Raw genomic sequence first — 24,009 nt, 5'->3', positions numbered from 1 at the left:
ATTCAGGCTAGCAGTCAAGTTTAATGGATGCATCATCTTAAGCTTAACTGCATGCCTTTGAATATCTTGCAGTACATCAGGTGAATATGTGAATGAGAACCAATTTTGAAAAAAATCTGGAACAGACTTTCTAATTAACATTTCAAGTCTCTAACATTTTACAATGGAAAAATGAAAATTGGGTTTTACTAGCTCACCTATCTTTGGTCCCAACTTTAACATTTTCAATTTCCATTTCCTCAATTTCACAATTTTCAGTTTTTACAAATCCATTTTCCTTGGAGTCAGTGCTTAGAAGGTCATACTGGCCGCTTTCCAGAGATGTCTTCCAGAGTTGTCTATCCACTGCCTACCAAAAAGAACAGAGGAAGTAAATTAGACCTCTTTATCTCTTTCAGTGTTTATACTTCAATTAAAAGAAAAAAATCAAAATGTCTGAACAATTCGGAAGAGTACGCAGAAACTGCATGGGGCTGCAGCTCACATCCATTGTCCCACACTCAAGTTACTAATAATTGTATTGCTCAACCAAAGATGGGATAAAAGAAAATAAATTCCACACCTTAATGCGACTAAAATGGGGTGAAACTCCACTTGTGTTGTTCAGATTACCAGTTAAAACAGGGATATTAACTGTGCTTTTTCATGTGCTGTACTATTTCTGATCAATAATGTTCTGCCTTTATGAGTTACCTGTTAGGGGGATGACATCAAAGCATCGGTTTAACAACGATGGCGATGCCGAGAGGCTTTTAAGAATAAAGTTACGTGCAGAACACAATGGCCACATCATGCACATGTCAAAACAAAGCCTGCATAAGGCAAGTTTAAAAAAAAAAAAAGGTGTATCAAACAGAAAAAGCACAATAACTTTTAATCCTTTAATACATAAATGGGTAGGATATGGGTCCCTGTCTACTCTGCCACATCTATTATAATAAAAAAATCTTGGAGAGAGACGAGACGAGACTTTCTCAGAGAGACACTTTCACATCCCGCAAAATGAGACTTTGTGCCAAGAGATTTAGTAAAAACGCCCAGGGACAGAAATAAGAGTAGATGACAAAGTAGAATGTCGTAAAGAATTCAAAAAATGTTGGCGCGATACATTATCTCTAACCTGGTCTGCATGTGTAAGTATGAAAATTCGAAAGTCTCAAAAAAAAAAGGATAGTAAAGATCGCATTAGCGCTAACAAATGGAAATTATTACTCCGTGAAATTGAGAGTGAATATATTGTTCAGATTTAAACTTTACTTCGGAGACTTGTAGATCATCTAATTCGTGCTGCCATCAGGGGAAAAGTAGTGTTTCTTCCCAAAAAAGGTGTATTCATAAGAATTAATAGATTTGTTGTTTTGTGAAAATGAAATCCACATGTGAGCGGCGGAGACGCGAAGTTGCTGGTGCGTAGCGTAGGCAGGGGGGTTGGCGAGGGAAGCACCCTAGTACATAATACAGTAAATGGTGCATCGTTGGGTATTTTTATGGCCAGTATTAATGATTCAGAGGACGACACTAAAATGCATCTTTTCACTCTAATTCTAAATTACAATCTTTTATAGTACACTGAGAAGGATGTTTTTTTCTCATCTACTCATCAATCTATTTGCTTACCTCCTTCTTCTGCCCAGACCTGATCGTAGCATCATATTGCATTGCTGTTCACAGAAATCCACACATACAGAAAAACACACTTTGCCCAATACTTGACTCCTTTTCGAATTATCCTAATAAAACACTAACTTTTAGAGGACAAAGATTTGATAGTCTCATGAAGGAAATGGTAGCTTGACTTTACCACTGCGCTCACTTTTAAGCTACACAAGTGTCAAGACTGGCAACCTTTCTGCAGCTTGCCCGACTGCTGCCACTGCACTACATAATGCTTTTGTCTCCTCTGCAGAGTTGACTGTCAAACATGTGGAGAGAAAATGGTTTTGCATTTCCACTCGTGTTAAATGTGGCCATCACTGATGGAAATGCTGCAGTGCTGAAAAAATTACTTTTAAATTTATATTTTCAGACTTCTTTTTTTAAAATTAAGCATACAATGTTTAATACTTAAGCCAGGTGATTAGTGAGCAGCTTTTGTTATTAAAAAATACCTGCAGTGACAACTTCTGTATTTTGGTAGTTACTAGTTATTATTTTTACCAAAAAATGTCTACTAGTTTTTTTACTGTGATTAAGAAATTCAAGTGCTAATAAAAATAACTTCTTTAATAAAAACAGCCTATTTTGAATTGCTGTAATAATTCCATATAGTAGAATAAATATGCTTTTGTTAATACGTTAAGTTCGAAAAAAAGCACCTTGTCAAGAGTGCAACAAAAGTACAAGACAGTAAATAGTATGGGCTATGGTGGAGGGGGGCTCATACATTCTTGTGGTGGGGACCTTAGACGAATAAAAGGATGAGAACTACAAGCCCAGGTAGCTGATTAACACGGAAAGCCTTTCATTGACAAGGAACCTGCGAAGGGAATCTTGTGTGTGACAAAATGCAAAATGTATTTGATGGCTTCCCAAGCAAAGAAACCATCAGCTGTTAAAAAGAATACCATCAAAATGGCAGGTGGTGTTGAGAACGAGAAACAAAAGCATGGAAGGGAACTGGTTTTCAGCGATGCCCTTAATAAATATGGATGGCAAAAATGTGCTGTGATGGGTAACTGAGACACATTTAGATTGAACAAGTGCTTTGCTCCATACAACCGCTGTATAGCTAAAGAGCTGAAGACACAGTTCAACTTGTTTAATGACAAGAACCAAAGGTAAATAGAATGATTAAAATGTTTGATATGTCCAGGGATGCTGCTCAGGAAAAAAACTAAAAGCAGGCTTGTTGGGGACACGCATGTTTTTCAGCTAATCAAGGGCCAGATTAGTTGTCCCACTATGAAATTGCACTGCATAATGAAAATCTTTATGTAAATATTTAGCTAAAGGGTTTAAAGCAGGGGTGTCGAACTCCGGGCCTGGAGGACCACAGTGGCTGCAGGTTTTCAATTTAACCCTGTTCATAATCAGTGACCAGTTTTCACTGCTAATTAAATTTTTCCCCTATCATTTTAACAGCACTATTTTTAAGGATAGAGTATTCTGAAACGATTCTTTTCTTCACTAAATGACAGCTAAACAGAAATGAGGAATGATACAAGCCAACAGATGACCAGCTAAATTGGGCCTTCAAACTCCAACCAATTTCACTCCAATCACTTTCTTAATGAGAAGCCGATTCCTGCTGTTAATTAAACCCTTTATTTAATTCTGTGGCCTGTTGCTGCTCTCATTCTGCCACAGCAGATATTTCCAAAACTATTGATTTTCTGTTTTTCTAAAAATACCGTCAAAATGTTTTGGTGACCTGAGAGATCAACCTCACTGAGACCTTCCTTTCTTTACTTGCAGATATTGTGTGATGGACACAGGTGAGCTGGTCATGTGGCAGTTTGTTTTGTGTCTCACTATTATTTGGTTGCTAATTAAGGAAAAAAACAACAAAGGGGCCCGAGTTAATTAAACTTAAAGCAAAAGAAGTGAAATCAGCAGCAAAAACGGCTCCCTAATTAAGAAGATGGTTAGAATGAAAACCTGTAGCCACTGCGGCCCTCCTGGACCAGAGTTCAACACCCGTGGTTTAAAGTCTACTGCAGTGGAACTTGTGAACTTACAGAATGCCCTATCTGAAATAAAAACAAAAATCAAAGAGATGTACAGAACGAAGAGATGGAGAGAATGTAAACACATACTTTGTCAGTGTAGAGTAAGAGCAGATTAAGAGCTCTACCGCTCATCCCGTGGTAACATACATGAAACAGCTTCAGAAAATTTGACTAGAATTAAAGAGATTAAAGGACAAGTGTGGTATTTTTCAAGTCCAAATTATTTCTTCATAATCATAATATGTTAATTTGTTACAAGTAATTGCATTCTAAAGTGAAGCATCTTATACAAATTAAAAAAAAAAAAAAAAAAGCCTGCATTTGTATTTCATATCAGGGTCCCATTTTGAAAAAAGGCCTAAAAATTTACCAAAGATGTCCACTTTAGAGTAGCAAAGGTTTCAGTTTAAGAAAACGTGCCTTCCATGTTTGTGAGGCATGATGGTGACAACAAAGGTAAAATGGAAATGACATTAAAGATTCATAATAAAATGTACAGTATTTTCTTTAGGTAAGGATATTTTTTGTTCACATGTCTACTCACAGCAGAAGACATACGTGTGCATGTTTGACCTGCAATATAGACTGACGTCCTGGCCAGGTGGAGTTCCTGCTTTGTGCCTGATGGTTGCTGGGATAGCCACTAGCTGCCATGACCCTGCCTAGATAAGCAGATTAGGAATATGGATGGATGCCTACAACGTCTGATCAGTTCTTGTCATCTGATTGCATGCTATGGGCACGTTCAATATTCTCTCTCCCCAAAGCACAAGCGTACATTATCAATCCAGTCAGAACAGGCAAGATCCTTGTGAAATAGAGAAATAAGCTTCTGTAGAGTGCAAGACTGAGCCATCATAAGTTTGACCTCTTTCAATTATTGTCTGGCGGTCTGAAAACAGAGAGAGCAATTCACATCTGGGGATTGACATTTAATATTGATAATGGTGAAGATTTTCCAAGGTGAATCCATGCTCATGGAGCTGAAGGGTTCTGCTGAGGATGATGAGTGGCATAGCTAATCTACTTTCTGAAATGGCTGAACCTCAAAACAGTGGTTTTCTTTTTGCATTCATACAATGATATAGATACGCTATTTTGCAATATGTGCATAAACTCATGATTTGGATTACTACATTTTCTGTCTTAAAAAAAATGGAGGCATCTGTTAAAGATATATTTTATATATCTATATCTAAATATATTTTTTTTAAATAGGACCCCAGAACCTGTAATCTCCATTAGAAAATATAAGTGTGGGCTAGTTATTTAATTTTTAGGTATAAAATATGAGAATGCGATTTCATGTGGCATATGAATACATACCATTTTGACTTGGGGGGAAAAATACCAAGCTTATGTTTCAAGACATCCAAGATCAGGAAGCAAAATTTCTTTTCAAGCTCGCTATCAGCTTGAATATATTTAAGTTGAAATGTATGGATTTATTGGGCTTTTCGGTGAATGGGCACTGTGGCCTTTTGAAATTCACCTTACCAACCTGCACGACACTGCCATTCAGACAATACTGTATGGGATAGCACTTTCAGAGGATGGACATGGCATCTATGAAGAACTGAACTCAAAGTGTCTTGCTAGTTATGTTCATTGCCTTTGCCTCTACATATATTAGAACAAACGTCTATTTTCTTAAATGAAGATCATTTTTAACCTCACTTGAAAGCAAATGACCAAAGACCACTCAAAGGCATGTGTGCAGATTACTGACCGTTCCATAAAAACCATATAACGATCATTTCAGTAAAAGAAAATTTTTTTTTGTTCTTTATTTCGCCTTACACAATTTCTTGTATTAGGAATTTGTTAGTTTTCACATACCCCTTGGGGTCAGAGCGCAGGGTCAGGCATTGTACAGCGCCCCTGAAGCAATTACAGGTTAAGGGTCTTGCTCAAGGGCCCAGCAGAGCATGATCTCTTTTGGGAGTGACGGGGATTCGAACCAGCAACCTTCGGGATACCAGCACATATCCTTATCCTCAGAGCCACCACTCCGACACAGTTCCTATTAATTGGCTGGTCTGTTTTTATTATATATATATATATATATATATATATATATATATATATATATATATATATATATATATATATATACATACATACATACATACATATACACACACACACACACACACACAGTGTAATTTGTCATTTTAATGTTTGACTTGCAAATCTGTTCTTGTACAAAACGTGAAACTGCCACTTGACACACAAAAATAAACACTGCTGACATCTGATCTAAAGATCTAAAATTAAATTCAAAAAAACGTTACAAAATGCTGAATACCAATCTTAGGAATCAATTTATGATAAAGTGTGAGGGTAAAAAAAAAAAAAAAAAAAAAAAAAAAAAAAAAATACTGGAAAAGGTCCTAAAATGGGCCCAGTAAGGCAAAAATGAATTTATCTTAATGAAACAAACTCATTGGACATCAGTTCTGTGACAGGAATTGAAAGAAACTATTTGGGAGTAGAGATTGGGCAGCAGCTAATTTAAACTACAATGAGATGCACTTTGTACTCTGTACATGTGACAATGACACTATAAAATTATATTTTCATACGTTTATATGGTGCAGTATATTTACTTTATCAAATCCCAATACTTAAGACATTTGTCATTGTTTTGCAGTTTACAATGTTATCTGCAAATAACTACTTTGCAAAGGGCAGGTCAGTGTGTATTGGGCCATAATCAAATCTGAAATGAATCTTCCTTCATGTATAATGCTTCAAGACTAACTACTCTAATAATGATAATATATTCAAGCAGCTGACAATCCATATGTTGCACAATGTGAAAGCATCACAGTACATGGAACATGACACAGGCATCACTTCACACAAATATAAAAATCTCAAAGAATGCTTCAACACACCTTTACCATTCCTAATGTTCCCTGATATATTCGGTCTTCAATATCCAACAAGAAGTCCCTGAGTTGCATTTCAAGGCGTTTCTCTGCAGAGTGAACGTCCTGGGCAATTTGAGCGCATTTCAATTTACTGGTTGCAGGCTTAATGTCTTCTCCAGGATCACCTGAAACAAAACATCACAAACTGTGAAGCTGAAATGGAGCCAACACTATACCATAGGTCTTTATTATCACTACAGATAAACAATGAAATTTGATACCAACCTATCAGTGCAAAACAAAAAGGGATTATGAAAGCTATAAGAATATACACAACATGCCATTCATACAAGACATTCATCATGCTCTGCTGGTATTCATTCATTGAATAATTAAATGTTTAGCAATATGAGCAACATTTAACACAGTTACGGCCATTAAGTAAGAACTGTTTTTTAATCTGTTTGTCCATGTTTTTATTGTCCAAAAACGTCTGCCAGAGGACAACAGTTCAAACAGAGAGTGATCAGGATGGATTGGATCTTTAATTATGCTCTGGGCCTTTTTAAGGCAACAGGAACTGTAAGGATCTTCCAGAGATGGGAAAGGGCATCTGATAATCTTCTAGGCAGTGCTGATGACCCCCTGGAGCACTTTCCTCTCTGATACTGTGCAGCTGGCAAACCACACACAGATGCACTAAGTCAAATATGCTCTCCATACAGCAACAATATAAGGACAGAAGCAGTATTAGAGGGAAAATTATTCTTCCTGTGGATCCTCAGGAACTGAAGTCTCTGCTGTGCCTTCTTTACCAGCTTTGTGGTGTTAGTGCTCCATGTCAGGTCTTCCTTTATATGCACACTCAGGAACTGAAGTCTGAGACCCTCTCTACACAATCTCCACCAATGAAAATGGGCTGAATATTCGTTTTCTTCCTCTTAGTCAATGATCAGATCCTTGGCTTTGTAAGCATACTCATACGGTGATGTCATCCACAAATATGAAGATGCCACAGCTGGAGTGTGCGGGGTGCAGTCATAGGTGTAAAGAGTGAAGAGAAGAGAACTCTGCGTGCAGCCCTGCGGAGAACCAGTGCCAAGGCTGAGGGCTAAGGAGGAGATGTGGGGTCCTATTCTTACCCTGTGGGAGCGACTAGAGAGGAAGTCCATAATCCAGAAGCAGATGGAGTGAGATAGTGCAAGATCTGTCAGTTTGATCACCAGTCTATGATGGAAGATGGTATTACATGCAGAGCTGAAGTCTACAAAAAGCAGCCTAGTGGAACTCCTCCACGGTTCCGAATGAGTTAGGACAGCATTGAGAGTTGTTGCTATTGCATTCTCTGTAGATCTGTGTTGCCCTGTGAGCATACAGTTGTATGTTTAACATGGGTGGGAGGGCTTGAAATGATGCGAGTCCCGACCAGTTTCTCAAAGCACTTCATGATCACAGGGGTGTGAATGGACGATAGTCATTCAGGCTGGTGATGATCGTCTTTTATGGCAGTGGAACTGTACCACTTCTAGTTAGTGGAAATAGGTTTCTATCATCTTTTGAGCTATGTTTTGTACCTAATTCTTTTATGCAAAATTTGGTTGACCTAAGTGAAAGGGTATTCAAGTTATTGTATTTACATATACACACAAACATGCACAAAACACACAGACATAATTCCAAAAATGATATTTTCAGACTCCCGAAGTGGAATTTTTGGACGATTCCAATACTTTCCCTATACTTCATATATGAGAAAGAAAAAATGTTTTGTTTAGGCCTTCCATCCCCATTAAAATGCCATTTTTAAAAAAGCACTATGCCCTCTAAAATGTGTAAATGTGATAATGCTGGGTCTCGAGTAGCACTATGGAAGGGGGAAAACTGAGCTTTGATAAAACTGAAGCATACCTGTCACGTGATCAGGCACTAACTTCAGCTTGTTCTGATGGTTCCCTTTGTGATCTCCTCTATACTGTCGTCAGGATTAGCCTTTCCTAACTACTCTGCACTAGAGGGCTGGCACTGAAACACTCCAATATACAGTATACTGGTTATTTTGGGCAGGAATCCCAGTTTATATTTTCTGAGGTACTATCAACCTTGTACTCGTCTAACTTTTCAAAGCAGTTGTACTTCATCTGTCATTTTTTGTTTTTTCCTTGTCTTTTTGGCATTTTCTTATTTGCTCCGTAAATAAATGGGGCGAACAGCTGGTAAACCATGTATGTACAACTAGCCAGGTTTACATGTTTATTTTTTCCATTAATAATAATAAATAATCATTTTTTGCATTTATATAGCGCTTTTCTCACTACTCAAAGCGCTCCGCAATTGCAGGTTAAGGGCCTTGCTCAAGGGCCCAACAGAGCAGAGTCCCTTTTGGCATTGACAGGATTCGAACCGGCAACCTTCCGATTGCCAGTGCAGATCCCTAGCCTCAGAGCCACCACTCCGCCTCCATTGTGGATGGCAACCTTTAAATGATACAAAAAATGCTAGTATGGACAGAAAGTATTTGTATTTTTGGTTGTTTTCAAATTTACCCATTTTAGTATGGACTAAGGCTGATGTGGCTGAAATTTAAAAGTCAACTGTATTGGTATGTCTTCACATCTACACTCAAGTTGCTGAAATGAGGATAATGAAGTCGTCTTTTCCCAAGGGTATGGTTCATTAAACATCAATACAAGGAGAAGAGAACACCCAGTCTGTCAGGGTTCAAGTCTGCTTACAAGCAGGATGATTTATGTTGTTTCTTGTTTAGTGGGTGAGTGTACAAGAAATCAATTCAGTAAATTTTTGTACATCTTTCACTAACTCAAGAGTCCTGTAAACAAATTCACAATGACAATATCTCTTTTTGAAGTACTTTATTCTAGCAGATTCCTACATGTGGCGTAGACACACACTATATATTATATATTAGACCCGTGAGACGAAAGAGATTGGCCACGGAGCGACTCGCAGGAACGTAGAACATGAGATTCTTGTAAGACATGCCCTACTTACAACCAATATCAAATAAGACCACGGGCAGCAAAGCACTCAGTCGTGCAAAGGCTTTGAGCACACAGATCCAGGGCTCTCTGTGCATATAAAGACAATACGTTATAGATGAAACGTCGATGACTAAACAAAGAGGAAAGAGCAGCGCGGAGAAAAGACACTCAAAAGCATTGGAGAGAAAAAAAAAATGCAAAAAACAAAAAGAATAATCTAGGTGCAAATTCAGAAAATAAGGAAATTATCAGCCTGGAACAAGTGGACTTAAAAAAAAAAAACAACACAAAACAAAACAAAAAACACGTCCAATCGTGCTTAGAATTAAAAGACTAAGTGTAAAAGACAAAGCAGAACTTCATAAAGACATTACATATATACACATACATACATATATATACACACACACCGTGGTTTCTGAGAGAGCTGAGCTACTGTAATCACTCCTGTTCAAAATTAAACTTAACTTTTAAATAGCAGCTCTCCCAAGGAAGGCATCCCTAACCCTAAGCCGCCTTAATCTTTCTCCACCAATGCTTGAATACCAACACATTTTCAGTTAATTATAACTTGATTCTGTCTGCATTGTCAGCATTCATGGTCATCCAGACTTGTTGTTTACCCCTAGCCTACTATCCTTTATTTAGGGACTGTTACTGTCTAAAAGTGAGTAGTGTGAATTGTGAGCATCCCTTTGGTTGATGGAGACAACATGGAAAATGAAAAATGTTCTTTAAAACTAGGATCTCTATTTTTAACAACATAATTCAACAATATGCCAACAAGTTTTTAGGGCCTGATAACCTACAAATATTTGCACTTTAAGGTTAAAGAAAAGCAAGAGAAAACATCAAGCACAGAATATGCCTAGGATTTGTGTATATCCAAGATGCTTCAACTCGTAGGTCAGTTTGCCCGTGCAGTTTCATAGACTGCAACTAAAATAATCCAAGGTAATGTAGTTGTGGCTCACCGCTATGAATATTAATATAACGACGAGACACCTCTACAATTCAAATGCTTGTTCTCATCTTAGTGAATTCCATTTTCGTTCAAGACAGTGTTTTAATATACAGTGTGTATAGAAAAGAATCCCCCTCTTCGAAATATTACCATTTTTTTTGCTTTACAGCCTTAAATGAAAACACACACAAAAAATATTTCTTCCCAGCTTTCCTTACTCAATGCAACCTGTAACATCCAAGTGAAAGATATCACAGCTACAGTTCAGAAAAATTATTTAAAAAAAAAAAAAAATCAAAAACAAGACCTACTGAGATTAATAAAGGATCACCCCCCCCCCCCCCAATGTCAATGTCATTTTGTTGACCCCCCCTTTTTGCTTTAATGACAGAGTGGAGTCTGTTGGGATTCTTCTCTATCAGCTTTGCACGCCTAGATTGAGTAATATTTGCCCCCCACTCTTCTTTACAGAACTGTTCAAGTTCGCTCACATTGGATGGTGAGCGTTGCTGGTCTGCTATCTTCAAGCCTTTCCACATATTTTCAGTGTGATTTAGGTCTGGGCTCTGACTGGCCACACAAGGACATTCACTTTTTTCCTTCAGCCACTGTGTGGTCAATTTTGCGGTGTGCTGCGGGTCATTGTCGTGTTGAAAGGTGAACATTCTGCCCTTCTTCAACTTTCTGGCAGAGGGTAGCAGGTTTTACTCAAGAATTTGACGGTATTTTGCCCCCTCCATTTTTCCTTCTACCCTAATGAGAGGCCCAGGCCCCCCACAACAGGATGCTGCCCCCCTCTATGCTTTACTGTAGGTATGGTGTGTTGTGGATGGTGAGCTGCATTGGTGTACCGTTTGGTGTTGAGACCAAATAGTTTGATTTTGGTCTCATCCTGACAATAAGACCTTTTTTAATTCTTCTGAGCTGTAGCTGTGATATCTTTCACTTGGATGTTAGATATTGCATTGAGTAAGTAAAGCTAGGAAGAAATATTAGTTTGTGTGTTTTCATTTAAGGCTGTAAAGCAAAAAAAATGGGAATATTTCAGAGGGGTGATTCTTTTCTACATCCACGGTGTGTGTGGAGATTATATATATATGATATATGCATGCATACATACACACACACACTATACATACATACACACACACACACACTATACATACATACACACACACACTATACATACATACACACACACACTATACATACACATATATATATATATACACATATACACACACACAAAGCAAAAGAGAGAGATTCTAAGGGTTGTCTGATATGCAAAAACTTGAACCACTGGGTCATGAACCTTGATCGCAGTCTTAATAAAGACCTTAACTCTTTCAGGCTGGATGTTGACTTATCGAGATTTGGAAGTAAAGGAGGGTAATCAGGTGTAAACTGTGACAAAACTTGCAGTTACATTTTAGTTCGACTATCTTTGCTGGAAAGAAAGATCGCTTTGTTGATTTGACCTTTATGCTCTGCACGTGTATAAATAGCAAAGAAAAGAAAAAAAATACAAAACCTTAATAATGGCATCAACATCTGGCGAAAGACCAACGCAGATACACAAAGCAAAATACTGACATTTTGCATATTATCGCTTAAATGGACTCAGATTTTAATGCATTTGATCTGGAGATGTAGATCGAAAGCAAAAGTGAGTTACCAGCATCAGCAGATCAGTCCCCAGGTGATTGACGTGCTTAACATATTAATTTAGCTGATGCGCCCACAGCAACGTTCACCTAAGGGGACTGCCACTTACAATGACAAGAGGTACAAATCAGATTGTATCACACTCCGCCTGCTACACAAAGACAGCTAGGCAGCTGGCCTACTGTGCATTTCTGCTAGCCATCGAGCTACCCCAGTAGAGCTGCTGCCACCAGAGACACTGAACAGGCACTGGCAGCAGCCCCAGCATGCAGCAACAGACGTTTTATGTTGATTTATATGTGAAATTGTGTGCTTGTCAGAAAAGAGTTAATGTGATTCTTGCTCAAAAAAACTGGCGGCAACATAACCAGGCCTTGGGTCCTTCTCATTGCAAATGGAAGAACACATGCATGTACCATCATCGACAGGAAAAAGAACAGTGGCAACATCTGCTAAGAGTGAGGCACATCTTTTCACATTTTTCCAGATCAAGTCTCAGCATAAGAAACACTTTAGAATAAAAATATAAGGTCTAGGACAAATAAAAGCGGATACCTGCTAGCTAGGACTAGCTGATGCACGTGGCTTCTGAAAACTAAATAGCCTCAAATAAGAAAGAGCTCAAGCCTTACTTCCATGGACAAATCTCCTGGGATGCGACACCAACAAGTTGCTAGAGAAGTGCTAGTTTACAGGTCCTAAATCACGGTGCCAGAGGGCCACAGTGGCTACAGATTTTCATTCCAGCCAGTTTCCTAATTAGAACTCAGTCCTTGCTGATAATGAAACTTGATATTTAACTCTATATGTCTTGTTACTGCTTTCATTTATCAAAGACAAATTTTAGTTACATTGTAGATTAGGGGTCCTTAATTACAGTCCTGGAGGTCCACAGTGGCTACCGGTTTTCACTTCAAGCAGTTCCTTGAATATAACCCATTTATTTACTAATAAAGCTATGTTTTTGGGCTAAATTTTAGTTATCTTGCCCGTTACAATTCAGAACATTTAATTGCCTATTTTAATTTTTAGCGACTGCATTTAAGGTTTGTTGCCTGTTTTCTTAACACATTAGTTACTAATGAAATGCAGCTAACCAATAAACCAGCAGCTCTCCTTTTTAAACCTGTGCATATGCACCATGAAGTATCTGTGTTAATAAAATGTTTAGAAATAAATAAGAGGGGAACTGGAAGGACCATTACGTTTATGGAAAATAAAAGTCATGTATTAGCATAAATAGACAAACTAAGAGCTTCTGTAAGCATTAAACTTAGTGTGAATTAGATATGTCAAGCAAATAGTTAAATTTGTCATATTTCATTTTTAGTTAAGCTTAGAGCGAAACCACCAATATTGAGTAACTCGGAAAGACAGACTGGGAAGAGAATGATATACAAAAACTACCTGAGGACAGAGAAGGGGAGACACACATTTGAAGGCCATTTAAGAAAAAATGGAAGCAAGGAATGATACTAATGACAAAATGCAGAAAATATTGGTGGCCATGAAAAGCCCGTGAGAAGTCAGCTGGAGTAGAGAGTCAAAATACTTTAACACTGCAATTAAAATTTCCACTGGATGAGTGAAAGCATTAACAATTCAAAAAGTTAAATAAGTTTCATTATCAGAAAGGACTTGGCTTCTAATTAGGAAACCAGTTGGAAGGAAAAGCTACAACCACTGTGGCCCTCCAGGACCGTGATTGAGGACCCCTGCACTAGGTGATTCCAGTAGGGGAAAATTTGAAAACAGGCTTGTAACCAGTACACTGACCAAAGACGACACACTTAAAAAGGCAAGGACATCACACAAAGAAGTTAATCTCAGATGAAAAACAGGACAGACAAAGTAATGCCCTCATATAAAAGGAACGGCTACTGCAGTGTAGTCAGAAAAGGTGAGGCAACACCTCATTCCTGAAGGGAATCCTAGGTGGACCACTCCAACACAGAACATACCTATTGCTTAAACTTCCCAAACTCCCCGATTAAGGAATTAAAACATTTTGCAACCTCTATGTGGGTTACAAAAACCCCACTTACTCAAAACTGTGTTAAGTTAGTTGATGGATGCCACATGGGAGGAGGAAGCAGTCAATTTTTGACTCGATACAGCATTATTGAAAAACTTTAGTCTCCAATGGATTTTATAAACTCTCCGAAAATATAATTAATGACAAATTCACAAAGGTTCTGATCCGTCCCATTCGTCATTCATCTGGTCTCTTATTTTGACATACAATAGTCTTACATTGGTTTTTATGGTAGATTGAGTGACAATTTGTAATTTTAAAAAACAAAAAAAAAGAAAGTTACAGATGCAAACCCAGCAGCTGGTTCTATCTGAGGGTACTCTGCCACAGACATCATTTTAACTAGTTACTCAAACAGATTTAAAAAGCTTTGAGCTCCTTAATTAACAATTAGTAGTACATGGCAATTTTGTTCTTTATAACACACTAAAGTTACAGTGGGACACACAGCACCTATAAAAAGTATTCAACCCCTTTGAAGTTTCCCCATTATTATACAACATTGAATCACAGTGGGTTTAAACTTGGCTTTTTAGACACTGATCAACAGAAAGACTACTTAATGTTAAAGAGAAAACTGCTCTCAACAAAACGGTCGACAAACATACACACAAAATTATCGACTGCTTAAGCATTCACCCTCTTCAAGTGAAAATTAGTAGATCCACCTTTGGCAGCCATGCCAGCCTGGGGTCTGTATGCACAGGTCTTTCCTGGCACTGCCTCCCCCCGCCACATTTTTCTTTGCAAAACTGGTTGAGCTTTGTCAAGTGTCGTGTTGATCATGAGTGAACAGCCTTTGTCAAGTCCAGCCATAGATTCTCAACTAAACTATTTTCCGTACGTCGCTTAAATCATCAGAGATCAGATGCCTCATCTTGGATGAGTTAATGGCGGTAAAACTCATCCAGGATAAGTCGGTTTTTCAAACACAGCCGTGTAGTAGATTAGTCTAGCTGAATCTAACCATCCGAGATGAATGCGTGTGCCCGCACGGATTGAAAAGCCAATATATATTGAGTCAAGAAAACATGATCAGTAAGTCTTTGATAGGCTGTAACAAAATGACGAAAGAACGGGCGCATTTTTTTTTTTTTTCCACACAAGCGGAGCAAGATCTTTTATTCGAAGGACATGAAGAATTTCAAGATTTAATATGCACAAGGGGTAACACTGCAAAAGCAGCCCAAACCAGAAAAGACGGCTGGCAAAAAGTGGCTGACAAATTAAATGCTAAGTAGTGTGCATTGTACTTACTGAATGCCGCGTTTCATTTCCTATGTGTCAGATTAATTATTTGTCATAATTCCAGATTAAATGTGAGCACAAGGAGAACATGGGAACAGGTTAAAGTGAAGTACAACAATATACTTCAAACTGGTAAATATTGGTATATAACTAGAAGAACTGTTGACATAAATAATCATAAATAATATAAAAAAACATTAATTTTAAATCTAATAAAGCAGACAAGCAAAAAACAGGTGGAGGTCCATGCGGTCCAGACCTCACCCCTGCAGAAGAGATGGATCTCCAGCAAAATGCCCATCGCCCTGTTCCTGAAGGCACTCCAGGGGGAAGCTCCTCCTCAGAACCAGTGGCAGGATGCAGTGGTCACTTCATTTCAGGTAAAGGATGGTCATTGCATATATTTGTCCTCATTGTGTGCCATAGGTATGTTCCATATAGCCCTTTTTTTTTTTTGTTGGGTCAGTTGCAGGGAACGTCATATCTCTAGAACTTGTGTCTGAACAACGAGATATTGACGAAGGTCAAATATTTGATGAAGACACTGTCTGATTATTCATCAGGAGGAGAGGTACATTTTCCAAATAATGTTTGATCAAACTCCACTCTGATCAGTCCCATGTGCCCCAATCACATTTGGAAATCCTGGGTAATGAGAATTTTAGGCTGATTGTGAGATTCTTTATGGAACTGTGGGTGTTTTTGCCTGTGTGTTACCTACCTGCAATGGCATGAAACGCCTCTGTTATTGTCTGCCCACACAGGTGTCCAGGAAACACTATGAAAACCCGAAGGAAATGTTTCAGAGCCAAACAGACTTTAAGAATTGCCTGGCAAACTGCACTTTTAGATAGATTTTCCGCATCACCTACAGTATATAAAAAAAGTGCCACTTGTAAAAAACCTCAAAGCAATGCCTATTGTGTGGTTGTGAGAGCCCGACTTCACCTAGTTTTACTTCTATTATAAGGTGGTAATAAATCTTTGAGGTACAATATTCCCCCTCGGCTAAAGCGGTATCTTTCGAAAAGAATTTCCTCCGGGAGCAATAAAGGATCTTGCTTATCGCGCAAAACCCACTCTATATGAAATTCTCTTATAATTTGCGCACCGATATCAGTGAGTTGCTCATTCATGAACGGTGAAGCTATGACAATGAATTCCATGCACGGACACTGATTAAGTGTGTGCGCTAATCCTCGTTTACACAGAATAAACCTGCTCCGAGCAGGTCTGAGGATTTGGATGTACTGCTATGACAACACATCCACCAGCAAGAGTTTCGAAAAACCGACAGATCCAGGATCATGCCAAATCGTCAACAATTACATTCGGCTAAATGACTAATCCACGTATGAAAAATACCCCCCAGGACTCCGACTCAGCCACTCCACAACATTATCATTGTTGTTTTGAAGCCATTCCTGTGTAGCTTTAGTTTTGGGACCATTGTCAGAGAGCAAAACAAACCTTCTCCTCAAGGTGCAGTCTGCTTTTTTTTTTTTTTTACCCTCACACGTCCTCTAAGGCCTGCTGCAGAGAAGCAAACTGCTGCCCAAACCATGCTTCAAGGTAGAAGTGGCGTGTTTGTTTTAATAGTGTGCAGTGTCACACTGCATTTGGTCCGGTGGCCAAAGAGCACCATTTTTGGTCTCATCAGACCAGAGAACTTTCTTCCAACTGTCTCCCATGATTGTTTTAGCAAAGTCTAGAGGAGATACCCTGCGTGTTTTTTTCCCCCCTCTTTGCCACTCTCCCATAAAGCTGTGACAGATGAAGCACCCGTATGACAGTGGTCTGTCCCGTCTCTCCAATCTCATTTTCAGCTTCTTCTCGGAGGTCTGTTGGAGGCCTCCCTTGCTCATCTTTTTCCTCACACAACCTTTTTTTGTGTATGGCCTGGCCTGCTTTAGCTGATTTACAGCTGTGAATAAGCTTTCCATTTTTTATTTATTTATTTATTTAATTTTTAAGATTGATGCAACTGGATATTCGGCGACTTGGATTTTTTTTGCATTCATCCCGGACATTTGCTTTTCAACAACCTTTCCATGGAGTCGCTTGTTGCGTTCTTTTCTGTTCATTGTGTAGGCTAGGCCACCATACTAACTTTGCACCTGGAAGGTCCAAGTTTAAGCGATCAACTGAAAACATTGACAGGTGACCTTCATTGAATGAAATTCTTCCGGGAGGATTTAGGGGTGTCATATTAAAGGGGATGAAAGCCAAGACAATTATTTTGTGTTTTATATTTGAAATTAGGGCGGCACGGTGGCGCAGCAGTAGTGCTGCTGCCTCGCAGTTAGGAGACCTGGGATCGCTTCCCGGGTCCTCCCTGCATGGAGTTTGCATGTTCTCCTAGTGTTTGCGTGGGTTTCCTCTGGGTGCTCCAGGTTCCTCCCACAGTCCAAAGACATGAAGGTTAGGTGCATTGGCGATTCTAAAAATTGTCCCTAGTGTGTGCTTGGTGTGTGGGTGTATGTATATGTGTGTGTGTGTGTGTGTGTGTGCCCTGCAGTGGGTTGGCACCCTGCCCAGGGTTTGTTTCCTGCCTTGCGCCCTATGCTGGCTGGGATTGGCTCCAGCAAACCCCCCATGACCCTGTAGTTAGGATATACAGGGTTGGATAATGGATGGATGGATGGATTTGAAATTAATGTTAAAATGAATCCTGCCTACACCATTAACCGATTCTGATCAATCTCAATTGCTGATTAAATAAGTGACATACCAGTAATTAAAATATTCTATGAGAACTTAAAACTAGATTTCAAGTACTTGGTTATGACAAAATAAATAATAAATCAAACTGACTTTTTTCTAGAATATCAAATTGACAAAATCAGCTTGAAAACAAGCTACAGTAAAACTTACCTGTCATATGAAACCTTTCCAAAGGGCAGGTGCTCAGAATTTCAACAATTCGATCTTTTTCCTGCAAGAGAGCTTCCTTAAGTGCATGTTCTCGACGGCCCCTGGAATTCAAGGCGTCAAGGAGTTGCTCAAATTGCTGAGGAGAGCTGTAGAATGACCAGTGGTTTGGTTTATTCACAGGTTTGGAGGATCCCTGAAAAGATTTTTCCACATCAGTCACACCTGCTTGGTCGGAGCAGGCTGCTGTTGAGGTAGTTTCAGGTGGAGCAGCACCCTCTGAAACTTTCTCGAGTTTCAGTTCCTCTGAAGAGAAAGGCAACCGTGCTGGTTGCGGTAGCAGCATGTCCTCAGTGAGTTCAGAATAGTCCTCCTCCACGAAAAGTGCGGGTGCAGAAGTGAACAGCCAATATCGTCTATAAAGCCGGTCACGACCAAGTGGAAGAATGTAAGTGCAAGCAGCTGCTTTCTGGATACGCTCCATGAGCTCCTTCTCTCTCTTGGCCATCTCCTCCCTCAGGAATGATTCTTCCTCTGGGGTTAGGTCCTCATTCTCTTCACCATTCATTTTTGGAGACCTCTTGGAGTCGGCATCTTTTTCTAACAAATTAAAAAAAGTACAAATAAGTTCTATATTTTACAATTAAGGTTTATGCCATCCATCGTATGACAAATGAATGCTGGAGTACCTTTGTGCTGTTATGCTATTTTACGGTTAATATTTCCCGGTCTTATAAAGGGATATTGCACCCATTTCAGGTTGATTATGGAGATTATGTTTTCTACATTGGTTTTCCATCTACCGAAGATGCTTAAAAATAAATTGCATCATTTCACCTTTTACCAGCGAGCGTGTCAACATTATTTGTTGTCTCAGCAACAATCTGGAAATATTGCAGTGACATTATATAAGGTCACGCCTGAAAATCTTTAATTATCCGAGACTGCAGAAATATCAGCCCTCTTTGCACTTCTATAACAAACATTCTCGCTGTTTAAGATTTTTGCCCATCCATTTGACCATTTTTGGCTCTCATCCACCTTAATAAAAGGGTAAGGGTCTGTCCAGTTCCTATGTCATTCCAAAAGATGGCACATCACAAACATCAAAACTGGTGTATTTGCGCAATGATTTTATTTTGTAATACTTTGATTAATGAATATCTCGTAAGTAACCATCAACACACAGTACATTTCTTAAATGAAAATTTTACTGCATGAAACGCAATATGAATTTTGTGGGATAAGTGTATTGTCTAGTGGTAACTGTCCACATAACACAGTTTCAAGTATCAGTTCTACTTCGGCTCACAATGGAAGCAAAAAACTAGCAAAAGAGAAGGGTACCCCGCCAAATGACCCTTTTCAGAATACTAAATGGCATTTTTAAACATTCAACAGCTGTCAAATAACCTTTTCAAACCAAAGATTTGAAAGAATGTAAATATTAAAATCAGGAAGCATACTTGTGCCATCCTTCATTTCGGACTCCTCTTCGTCCTCAGTAGCGGTGTCCTGAGTTGCATCAATTTGGCTTGCCTCTTGACTTTCGGTGCTTGTATCCATTTCTTCCCTCTCTTCCTCCCTAATAAACAACAGAAAGATTTAGTGTTAGTCTTTATCTGTTATTGGTGAAAGTGTGGCCCCCTTTTTATATTAACAAGAAAGAGGAGTCTGCTTTTTTCAGCCAAGTGTGCGTTACACTGTTGGCTATCTAGCAGATAATTGAGTTTGTACTTAAACAGAAAGGAGTCTTAAGGGAGTTATCAGGTTGGTTTATTAATTGCTTTGATTCATAGTCTTGCTCAAAAATGCCCTCTATAAAGATGGTTACAATCCCGTAGTGCTGCCTATGAAAGCTGACTAGTTCACCAAAGCATAGCCATATTCATTCACTTAAGACAATATTACAACTGAAATACACTTTAAACAACTTCATTACAGGCCAGGCTGTCCCAGAAAGTTCAGCTCGACAGCAGCAATGCAAGATGCTGAAAACAGTTCTTAAAGAATCCCAGAATTTCATTGTTTGACCTACAGGTAGCTTAAGCCACCGTTACTGTCACAATGTGTGAGTCTACATTAGATAGAAACCTTTGCTATTTAAAGAAAAAAAAAAAAAAAAATTCAGGGTAAGCCTAAAGTTTCCATATGCACAACTAGGCAAACACCAAGATGTCTGGAGCAATGTGCTATTGACAAGCGAATCAAAGGTAGAGTTAACTGGGCACCGTGCCAGAATACACGCATGGTAAAAACCAAAACCCGCTAAATAATATCAACTCTAAAGCATGGCGGTGAACATGTACTGGTTTGGGGTAGCTGCATCAGGGCCTGGGCAGCTCCCCATCATAGAATTATTCCTTGTACCAGAGGGTGCTTGAGGAGACCTTGCAGCACAACAATTGCCCCAAACACACTAGTAAATTCACAAAGGACTGGCTGGGCTGAAAAGAAATTGTGCGGGTTCTAGAATGGCCATGTCAAATCAAATTGATATGTAGGTTGGGGGGATTCGAAAATGTGCTGTGCACATAAAATAACTCTTACATATTGCACAGCTCAAATAATATTGTATACAGAAATAATATTGTATACAGAAGTAGGGGAAACTTCCTCCCAGTTGAAGTCAGACTGCTATGACAATTATAGGACATGCTGAATTGAGAGTGCAATAACAGCTACTACAGCGGAGGGTGGACATACCTTTTATCCACAGATGAAAATTACAATAATTTTTTCCAACAAAAAAAAAAAAAAAAAAAAAAAAAAAACAAGATATGCCAAGTCCAATTTTCATCTCTTCTACCCTAATTACATCAACTTTCCCTATAGATACTATTTAAATTAAAGTCAAACCGTGATGTGTTCACATATGTTAAAGAAACAAACTTCATGGAGTGTACTTACACTTTCGTATAAAATATACACACTGAAAGATCTATTATATAGTGCCTCTCATATTTAGCTATAAAATACCAAACTACTTACACCATGTAATGGATTACCGAACATCATAGGCATCATTATGAACTATTCTCTATTCAACTATATTAGCAGCAATATGAACTTGGGGAGGAATATCACAGTAATAAATTAACAAGCAGAACTATTCAACAACTTTCAGTAAGTGGAACCACACTTTATGTAGAGAACTATATAAACTTCAACAAAGTATGTGTAATTATAAAAATCAAAACAGTCATTTAAAGCCAGGCTCTTTCCTGGTCTTTATCAGAATGTGTGGTTTTGTGTGAGCACTGTCCCACTTCCAAGAATTGTGAATGTTAGGTAAACTGTGCTGGTACATTAGAACAAGTGTTAGTGTGAGGAGCAGACATATTACACTGGACTGCTCATCTCTCTGGTAAAGGCAGAGGGTGCAAATTGAATCTTTATAAACATTTTGGAAAGTATGCTGTACTGGTGTAAACCTGAAAGTCTAAAAATAGTACCATATGAATTGCACGGTGTACTGTACCTACCTGCTGGTTTATATGTAATTGTACTGAATTTTACTTTAAGTCTTACTTATCTATCTTCTGCTGCTCTTGTTTACTCGTATTTATTTACACATCACTGTAACAGAGGCAAACAAAAAAATCACTATGCTCTTACAATGTATGTGACAATAAAGATCTCTAATCTCTTCATTATCAACTACATCTCCATAATATAAGAACAACTTGAAATTGAGCATAAAATGTACGTCAATATTAAAAAACCGTAAGTGTATAACAACCTTGGCAAGGTCTTCGACAGGTTAAACAGAAAGGAGTTAATAATAGTTAGCATCCAGATATTTATGATACATGAAAACAAAAGTTGACGGCATATAAAATATGAAACAAACATTCTTTTACAAAGAATTGTGTTCCATTAGCAGCAGTAATTGGTTACCAATTAAGTGGTTGGACTGAAAACCTACAGCCACTCTAGTCCCCCAGAATGAGTTTGACTTTCCTGCTCTACTAGAAAGAGCAAAAAGGAGACAGAACAGCATCACACATGAATGCCTTGTTGTTAATATATTACTCCAAACAACAAAATTTAACTGAGAAGCCAAACAATGACAAAGTCTACTAGTTTGTCTGTGCTTCGCTCAGGCTGACAACAACGAAACATCACTCTGCAAAACATTAAATAAAGCTTTTGTAGGTGAACCCTAAGGATTTATTCATTGAGCAGCCATCACCTGCAATACATGCATTCCAAACATTTCACATTTGGATTAGTTTTGAAATAACTTACACTGAGGTATATTTAATTCAATCCACTTCATGTGCCCAATTAATAGAGAGATGACTGAACATAAATACATTTTGCTTAATAACACCAGAATTCAATTGAAAATAACCAAACATAAATTTATAAAGCGTTATACTCAGTATTGTTAAAAAAATAAAAAAGGAAAAGGGTGAAACCACATTACCCTGCCTGGTTTTCCTTAGAACAATTTCTTTGTTCGTCTTCTTTCAGCTTCTCATGCTTCTCCTTCATTTTCATTTCTTGCTCCTTCAGCTTTTCAACCTTCTTCTTGCGAACTCTAAAAGAAAATGTAAAAACAGTACCATTGAGAAAGGTGAAAAAAATATTTTTCTAACCAGAGCCCCTTATTCAGCAAGACATTTAACAAAAGGCAGGTAAATGAACACACTTACAGATGAAACAAGATTTACTAAAAAAGCAAGTGAACACTACAGCTGTGTTACTGCTTTCTTAGGGGAGTGTGTGTGCATATATATATATATATATATATATATATATATATATATATATATATATATATATATATATATATACACACACATATATAAAAAAAAAACACACACAAAGAGAAGCTGAAATTGTACTAGTCTTCAAATGAGTGTATGTGCTCTGTGTTATGAATCATGTATTTCTGGATTAATGTCCTTTTCTAGCAGTTTATCCCAGTAAAGTAATACTCCATCCAAAAATATATATATTTTTTTACATTTTACTTACCCTAGTTTGCACTGAGGGGTGAGAACAATTTTGAATCTTGTATTTTCATGCAGAACAAGAAAAAACAGTTTATGATGTAACAGAAGTCAACAGTGACCAATGATATACAATGACAAACAATGAAGAACATTTTGGAAAAAAGAGCAGAGAAAAAAAAAATCTCATGGTGCTCGTGTTACATAATCCACATGTCACTTATCCAGTCGTACGCTTAAAGTCAGCACACATCATAAACAGAAAAGGCTTCTATTCTATCAAACGTTTTCTCTTGTTCTGCATGAAAACATTAAAGATTATTTATCACCCATCACTACAAATGACATTTAAAAAAAATGAAGTATTTTTGGGTACAATATCCCTATAGGTTCATTTTTTGTTTACCCAGACATCTGATTGTTGTGTAGCTAACTGCTCAGTTTGAAGATGCAGTATTATGTTACTGTAACAAACATTGCACTTTGGGACGGATGTTGGGTACTTTAAATCAACCTTTACATTAAGATGCAACTCACTAAAAGATATACAATACCAACTTCAGATAAAACAACAATTTATCTGAAGTTGATCTAAAAAAAAAAAAACTATTACCTTATATTTTAAAAGGAGCAAACAGACTCGCACTCATGGAATTAAACTGGAACAAGGCAATCATGCTACAATTACTGCACTTATATTTTAGCAGAAACCTCTGTTGCTG

At 38.1% G+C, this 24,009-nt stretch overlaps 1 protein-coding gene across 1 annotated transcript in view; it reads right to left on the bottom strand.

The window, feature by feature from the left end:
* Positions 1-24,009, bottom strand: part of baz1a (bromodomain adjacent to zinc finger domain, 1A) — an 84,956-nt gene that overhangs the window by 22,219 nt on the left and 38,728 nt on the right. The window contains exons 16-20 of the mRNA XM_028822323.2: positions 22,759-22,872; positions 19,793-19,911; positions 18,330-18,926; positions 6,569-6,729; positions 198-349 (exon numbers count right to left, since the gene is read on the bottom strand). Coding sequence (XP_028678156.2) covers positions 198-349; positions 6,569-6,729; positions 18,330-18,926; positions 19,793-19,911; positions 22,759-22,872 — 1,143 coding nt within the window. The remainder of the gene's footprint in view (positions 1-197; positions 350-6,568; positions 6,730-18,329; positions 18,927-19,792; positions 19,912-22,758; positions 22,873-24,009) is intronic.

The sequence above is a fragment of the Erpetoichthys calabaricus genome, chromosome 16 (assembly GCF_900747795.2).
Source record: "Erpetoichthys calabaricus chromosome 16, fErpCal1.3, whole genome shotgun sequence".
NCBI lineage: Eukaryota > Metazoa > Chordata > Cladistia > Polypteriformes > Polypteridae > Erpetoichthys > Erpetoichthys calabaricus.
The sequence above is the reverse complement of the archived record's forward strand: the minus strand, read 5'-3'. Positions and strand labels throughout refer to the sequence as shown.